The sequence below is a fragment of the Suncus etruscus genome, chromosome 2, assembly GCF_024139225.1.
Source record: "Suncus etruscus isolate mSunEtr1 chromosome 2, mSunEtr1.pri.cur, whole genome shotgun sequence".
Taxonomy (NCBI): Eukaryota; Metazoa; Chordata; class Mammalia; order Eulipotyphla; family Soricidae; genus Suncus; species Suncus etruscus.
Window position 1 is genome coordinate 70,359,235 of NC_064849.1, and position 8,274 is coordinate 70,367,508.

The 8,274-nt window shown below is 32.3% G+C and overlaps 1 protein-coding gene across 1 annotated transcript; it reads right to left on the reverse strand.

The window, feature by feature from the left end:
• Positions 1-2,687: 2,687 nt before the first annotated feature.
• LOC126001391 (olfactory receptor 4K13-like) lies at positions 2,688-3,626 on the reverse strand. The gene has a single exon (XM_049768651.1). It carries the CDS (start codon positions 3,624-3,626, stop codon positions 2,688-2,690), a length of 939 nt encoding a protein of 312 aa, XP_049624608.1.
• Between the last annotated feature and the right edge of the window lie 4,648 nt (positions 3,627-8,274).

Sequence of the window (8,274 nt, forward strand, 5' to 3'; positions counted from 1 at the left end):
GAGTAACCACTGAACGTCACGGGGTGTGGCCCAAAAACAAAAACACAAAAGAAAAAAAAGTGAATCAGTGTATTGTGTCATTCTAGGAAAGCTCTATTTATATGTAGCCTTTTAAGCATATTTACAGGAAACATTTAAAGTTATAAAATCATTTCTTTCTATTTTAAGTATACTGAAAAATCAGTTCTTCCCAAAAAATGGCATATTGCTTTGACCTGTTGTCCAACCTATATAAATCAAACAATGTTATAATCTCTCTTTACTTATGATTTCAGATCTGTCAATCTTATTCCCATGAATCAGAATAGGCACATTAAGAATGGTATCATCTGGGGCCGGCGCGGTGGAGCTAGAGGTAAGGTGTCTGCCTTGCCAGCGCTAGCCTAGGACAGACCTCGGTTTGATCTCCTGGTGTCCCATATGGTCCCACAAGCCAGCAGTGACTTCTGAGGGCATAGCCCGGAGTAACCCCTGAGCATTACTGGGTGTGGCCCAAAAACCAAAAAAAAAAAAAAAAGAAAGAAAAGAAAAGGAAAGAATGGTATCATCTGTCATTAGTGAATCACTTTTTTCTGTAGATTCTAACAGCTTTTCAGTATTTGCATAATCAACCGGATATATGCCCTTGGAAGCAGAAATGTAGTTTTATCACACTTCATGAGCTTGAACTAATCATTCAGATAAACAATTGTAAAGATCATTCCAAGAATGGTTAGATCTCCTGAAGTAGACCATAATGTTGGAACTTGCTCAAATCTGTTATTTTATGCAGACATAGAAATAATTTTCCTACATTTTACATTCCAAGACATACCAATTTACCATTTTCTTATAGATCCCAAAGAATTGTAACACCCTAAAGAACTCCCTGCGAATGCAGTCAAATATAAAGGACATATCCAAGATTAGGGTTTGCAGTTGAACAGAGACAATTCCCTAGCTTGGTAAAATTAGCTTAGTGAGGAATTGAAATCTCAGTATGAACCCTAGTCACAAGCATGATGACTGCTTTATATTGGGCCATGAGTTTGGAGTTGATTTAATTTTGATAGAAAATTCTGAATTAGCAGGCATAGAGAGTTATATAATTAAATTAGCTCTTTTCTTAACCAAGGGCCATATGAAGTACCTAAGGTCTTGAGGTTATTTCATGAGGGCCACAGTGAAATAGCATAGATGGGGAGAAAGTAAATGAGACTAGAGGTACAACTGGTAAGACAAAGAATTCACAAGAAATAAACATGTCTCAAGAAGGCCATGTTATGAAAAAGGTAGAGAAACAGTGATTTAGACTTTCATGTTGGGCTTAAGATGTTGTCAAGATCCAATCTACAACAGGCTAGACACAGAAGGGACCACTTATACTAGCAGCCCGGGGGGGGGGGGCAAGAAGGGGGCAATATGGATGCACGCTGGAAACAGGGGTGGAGGGAGGACAATATTGGTGGTGGGAAAGCCCCTGATCCAATGTCACTATGTACCTGAAATACTACAGTGAATTATTTGTAACCCACATTGGTCAAAATAACAATGATTAACATAAAAAATTAAAACTGTAAAACTCAAAAATATAAAAGATACCTGGGAAAGGGAATAGTTAGAAGTTAATTTTTCTGCCTGGCAGAGATCTCAACTATAAAGAGAAGGATGAAAGGAAAAAGCTAATATGAAGATGTATAGTATATTGAGTAATGTATTTGTGCTGCATATTACCAATCCTACCTACTAGTTCAGTCATCAGCACCATATATGATTCTCCAAACATCATTGAAGTAAATCCTGAGCACAAAAGTAAACCCAGAATAGCATTGGGTATGGCCCAAACTGCTTCTCAAGAAAACTAAAATGGACCTGAAGACCACTCAGATGATCATTCAGACTTATTTTTCCATTTGATTACTTGGTAACTATGTACCCTATTGTATAAGAGCAATCCTGGTACACTTTGATAATGGGGCTTAATCTTTATAGCTGCTTTAATAAACATTTGTATACTGTCTCAGAGACATAGAAGCTTGAAACAGTTCCTGGTATTATACTTTTAGATCAATAGAAATCTATATATTGTTGGAAAAAATTATTTACTGCTCTGGATCACTCAGGAATGATCCCTGATGGTGTTCAGGGGACCATATGTGGTATCATGGATTTGAACTAGGATGGGCTGCATACAAGAGAATTGCTTTACTTCCTGTATTATCTTGTTACCTTCTATGTTATGAATATTACTAAAGTTTATATAGGTAAACAATTTTATTTATGAAAGGAAGTTTTAGTTGGATTTAGGATCTGATTATAGGTCTAGCACTGAACAGTTACAATAAGTTTAGTAACTTTTATAATGCTCTGTTTTCTATTGAGATAACATACAAATAATATTCTCTATCTTCATTCTTGTAAAGTTAATAGAATATGCATATAAAGTGATTTATACTTGGCTTGAACCCATTAATTTTTAAAATCTAACTTAGTTTATGCAAAACCAAAATTACAATGAATAAATGTTAATATACAGGCAGGTTTATACATGATTGCATAACTCAGATATTTTATTGCATACACTTTTGTAGAAAAGGTAGTTATTTCCAAAATGTGACTTCTGTTGTATAACAAATCATACATCTCAACATTTTCAGACAATGATAATGGTAGCAATAAGGATGTTGGCTTTGATGTTTATATTTTTGTCAAAAGATTAATCTGGAATTCACAAATGTGGTCTTTATTTTTCTTATTGCTTTCTTCATATCTTTGTTCCTGAATGTATAGATTATTGGATTTAAAAGAGGAGTAAAAATTGTATAAAATACAGAAAGGATTTTGTCTATAGAGATACTGCTGAATGGCCATACATAAATAAAGATGCACGGTCCAAAGAATAGTACCACCACTGTAATGTGGGCTGAAAGTGTAGACAAAGCCTTGGAAGATCCACTGGAAGAGTGATGCTGGACAGAAATCAGGATGATGCTATAGGAGATGAAAAGAAATATGAAACAAAACAAAGAGAGTACCCCACTGAATGCAATGACTAGGAGCTCCAAGAGGTAAGTGTCAGTGCAGGAAAGTTTGATTACTCGAGGCAAATCACAAAAAAAACTATCCACTTCATTGGGGCCACAGAATGGTAAAGTCACTGTGAAAACCATTTGGCTTGTAGTATGCACAAAACCAGAAGTCCAGGAGAAAAGTGCAAGTCCAATGCAAACACGATAAGTCATAATACTTTTGTAATGGAGAGGTTTACATATAGCTATATATCTGTCAATAGCCATAGATACAAGCAACATCATCTCACTTCCACCTAAAAGGTGAAGAAAAAACATTTGGGCCATACAGCCATTATAGGAAATGGTCTTCTGTTCGCTGATTAAATTACATATCATTTTAGGAGTAGCAAAGGAGGCCAGAGACATATCAATAAAAGAAAGATTGGCTAGTAAAAAGTACATGGGAGAGTGCAATTGAGAATCCAATTTCACTATCAAGATAATGGTAAGATTACCTAACACAATGGCTGCATAGATAATAGAAAAAAATACGGACAAACAAATCTGTAACTCTCGGACTTCTGTGAGTCCCAGTAAAATAAATTCAGATACCATAGAATAATTTTGACTTTCCATGTGTTTGGCAGCTGGTCTTCGTTACCTAAAATAAAATCAGTTTAAAGTATATGAGTTAAAACTGAGAGATGAGATATAGTCATTTATAAAATCTATCAAAATATGCAAAAATATTAGTGAATCTGAGAATAAGATAGTAGACATCATTTTTATTTTATTTTATTGGGGTAACTTATTTATTTTTATTTTAATATATATCTTTTTAAGCACCATATTACAAACATATTTGTAGTCGGGTTTCAGTCATAAACAGAATAACCTCCTTAACCAGTGCAACATTCCCACCACCAATACTACTGCTCCTCCCGCACCTCTGCCTGTAATCACTACAGGCATTTGACCTCCCTCATTCTTTAACATTGTCATGCTAGTTGTTATAGACTATGAGAACTGCTTAATACAGATGCAAAATTGACATCTGATAGAGATAGACCACTAAAAGAAAAATGGAACAATTACGTAAGCAATTGGGGGAAGAAATACAAGATTTTCAACCGTACTAATCATGTGAAAAATAATTTCCAAAATGTGAATAACTTACATCTGCAAAAGTAAAACTAAAATTAATGAAGAAAATAGAATAATAGTTTGTCATAATACTGTTGATAAAATACTTAAAATGCAAGAGAAAATGAAAAGTGTAACTATTGTGTTAAAATAATGTGTTATGAATATGTGCTGAGAATTTCTTTATAGAACATTTAAATATGAACACAATATCTTGTTAGAAATCTTGCACTCTAAATGTTTTTTCTAGAGAAACTCAATTCTGAAATTCAAATTAAATTTTCAACGAGAAATTACTCTTGTTTATTAACCCTTATTAATAAAATCATTTAAAATTTAAATATTTGTGTATAAACAGGAAAAACATGTATGGTACATTATTGAATGTTCTAGTGTTATAAACTAATTTAATTTAATTTAATTATTAAGACAGTAAATAAATTTCATGCAAAACCTGAAATAACTATACTTTTTAAAATGATTAAAAGCTTTTATTACTTGTTTTTTGTCTTTGTTTTTGTTTTGTTTTGTTTTGTTTTGTTTTTGGGTCACACCCGGCAGCGCTCAGGGGTTACTCCTGGCTCTGTGCTCAGAAATGGCTCCTGGCACACTCTGGGGACCATATGGGGTGCCGGGATTTGAACCACCGACCTGCTGCATGCAAGGCAAACACCTTACCTCCATGCTATCTCTCCGGCCCCAAAAGCTTTTATTACTTGTATATTAGCCTACAGTGTATAAACATATTGCAATATTTTATAAATTTAAATGTTTTAAGATAGTTTATAGTGCATTAAGTTTAACCCTAATAGTCACTTAGGTAACAAAGTTCAAAATAGAGAATCACTTGATTCACATATAATTACAAAAGACCTTTATAAAAATACATAAATAATAAGTTATCAACAATAAATAGCACTTTTGTTGATCATAACTGCCTAAAACATTTAAGCCATAGCAGTACTGACAACTAATGTCATAGTTACAAACTTCCACATTAATTATGGAAAGCTTGATTTGGAAATATATTCTACTGATGTTGCCTTTTGGTAAACCACTTCAAGAGGTGGACAGTGTCTTTTGTTTTAGTTTCCTTCTGACCTCTTACAAAGTATCTCTCAAAATTACTAGAAAAGTTGTTAAATATAAAAAATAATAAAATTTACTTAATATTAAAATGTGTGATAAAACTAATGAGATATCAGTTTGCCTCGTGCACCAGAATAGATAAAAAAGTAGATATAAGAAACATGATATATTAGAAAGTCATATTAAAAATGTCCTCTTGGGGCTGGAGCGATAGTATAGCAATAGGGCATTTGTCTTTCACATAGCTGATCCAGGACAGACCTTGATTAGATCCCATGTGGTCCCCAGAGCCAGGAGTGATTTCTGAGTGCATATCCAGGAGTATTATTACCATCACCGGTTGTGGCCCCCAAAACAAAAAAGTGCTCTTAAGTATAAAAGTGATGGTATTTGGAAATATATAAAATACCTATATGCACAATCTTAAAGAAAAATAAAATTAAAATATTTATGAGGCCGGAGCAGTGGCACAGCAGTAAGGTGTTTGCCTTGCACGCATCTGATATAGGAAGGACCATGGTTCAATCCCCCGGTGTCCCATATGGTCCCCCAAGCCAGGATCAATTTCTGAGCATGTAGCCAGGAGTATAACCCCTGAGCGTCACTGGGTGTGCCCCCTCCAAAATAAAACACTTTAATACTAGCATGATAGATAAAACAGCATGATAAATACACAAACAGTATATGCTTGCTTTTTATATATATTTTTATATTTTATATTACATTAGGATTATGACAAAGGTAGAATCCAAGATAGTAAAGGGTAATGTGTTTTATTTAGTGCATTTGAGTAAGTATTTTTATTATTACAAACTCATGCAAAATTGCAAAAAGTGGAGGAAAAAAAGCTAAACTAAAACAATTAAATATATTTAGCTTCAGTTGTACGTTTTTTAAAAAAACTAATTTAGGGAATGTTCAATATTAATAATTAAACATTTATCTGAAATTTTTATCAATGCATTTATGAAAATATGTAAATGATTTCTGAACATAAGAAAATAGCTTAATATGAAAAATACAGCTTGTGTTCAGTCATATCCTTCAAAGTGCTTTGTGATCTATTTTGAATGGTAGAATTATACTTTTACATTTTTATGTAGTTATTGGTATATTAAAAACCTAAAAACCCTATGAATAAAAAGTTTTCTTCTTAAGTTTAAAAAAATTTTCATTAATATTTTAATAAATGCAAGCTTGAGAATATCCTTAACTTTTTTCCATACCTTTGCTTCCTTTGGAAGTTACAGCTGAACTCTCTAAGTATTCACTAAGGATTCTTTACTTGTCTCCCACTTTCTTCTATCTCTTCTGTTTCACTTCTCATGAAGCATAAACTCCTTTTATTTCAAAATGGGTTAAAAAGGTTACAGACAATGTGAGAAATGTGTCAATTAATGACCCAGGGAAAACTCTGCCTCACATAAGTCAATTCCCTCATCAATTAAAAGGCTGTATATTTTGGTAAACTAGTTTATTCAGAATCCCTCATTAGTATATAGTTTTTTATCCATTAAGAAGAGCCTCGAGTTGGGCTTATGCCAAGAAACTTCAGGGGTAGGGTCTCCTTGTATTTAAGCCAAGGCTTTTCCTTTCCATGTCCCTCATATTTTGGTGGGCCTCTGCAAACAATAATTGCCACTCTAACACCGTTTTTATTGTGCTCCTTTGATTCTAATCCTTAAGAAAAACAACCCACATAAACTTTTGAGGTTAACTTAAACTAATATGCATGTGCATGGAAATGTAAAAAAGTACTTTGCCTTCAATGTTTAAGGAGTTACATAAGTTTTATGGGTTTAGATTGCTTAGTGTGCTGCTAAGAAATATTATGTATTACAATCTGGGGACTTGAGAGACAAAGTAATTATACATGGGTTCTGTTTTTATTTTTATTTTTCTTTTTTTTTTTTTCTCACTATAAAGTTTTATTGGAAACCAGCCATGCACATACTTTTTACACATTGCTTATTACTATTTTCACAGTAAAGTCACATAGTTGAGTAGTTGCGATAGACACTATTGTTTGCAAAGCAAAAATATTTGACCCAAACAAAATCATAATCCACTACGTGGTTTCATCATGTGGATATTTGTGGGTGAGTTTCCTTTAAGATAGTAAATGAATAGAAATAAATATTGAAAAATAACAAAATGATACATTAGATCACTTGGTACAAGGCCCAAAATAATAAATAATTACTATATTATATTACTGGATCACCTTGAATATATAACTTTTCTCCTACATTTTTTGAAGAGACGATGAAGAAATTTTAGAAAAGGAGAAATCTGCAAATACATAGAATCAGATGATTGACAGTATTGTGATATATTTTTTTCTTAATGTTCTTTGACTGAAAGTTCAGTTAAGATATCAGCAATGGGACTACTGAGAATTTTGTTTATGGGTGATTGTGCTTCCACTGTAACTTTACCTTGTCCTCTTTCTTTGCATCTTTGTTCTCATAATTAAAAATAAAAAATTAATAAAAAAGAAGCTACAGGTAGCTACAAAATATATTTTATCCCATCAATAAATTATTACCACAGAAATAGTTTTCTAAACATATTGAAGGATTTTGAAAACTACAGTGATATGACTGCTGAAATTTTCATTACCACTTTTTTTTCATTACCACTTTTATAGCCAATATTTGGATTCCATTATGATGAAGTAAAAATAAAGAAATAGAAGTATTATAATAAAGTTTATATATAACATATATATAAACTAAGAACATGAAATGTGGCTTAAATGATAAAAGAAAATATTCCAAATCTATCCTGTACAGTATAGTAGCTTCTAATCCACATGTGGATATTGAGTGATTAAAATAAGACTAGGAACTGAGATGTGCTTTGAAGATAAATGTAAAATGAATTTGTATATTTGTAACTAATGTTTTATAAATTTGTAATAAATAATAGTTTAATGCTCATGTGTTTTTAAAACTGTTTACATGTTGAAATAATTAGTAATATTCAATATAATAAGATTTATAGTTTGTATAAAATGTTATCAAAGTTTACATTTTATAAAGAAAAGGAA

Coding starts and splice junctions, on each gene's coding strand:
- LOC126001391 (XM_049768651.1), bottom strand. CDS start 3,626: ATGGAAAGTCAAAATTATTCTATGGTATCTGAATTTATTTTACTGGGA.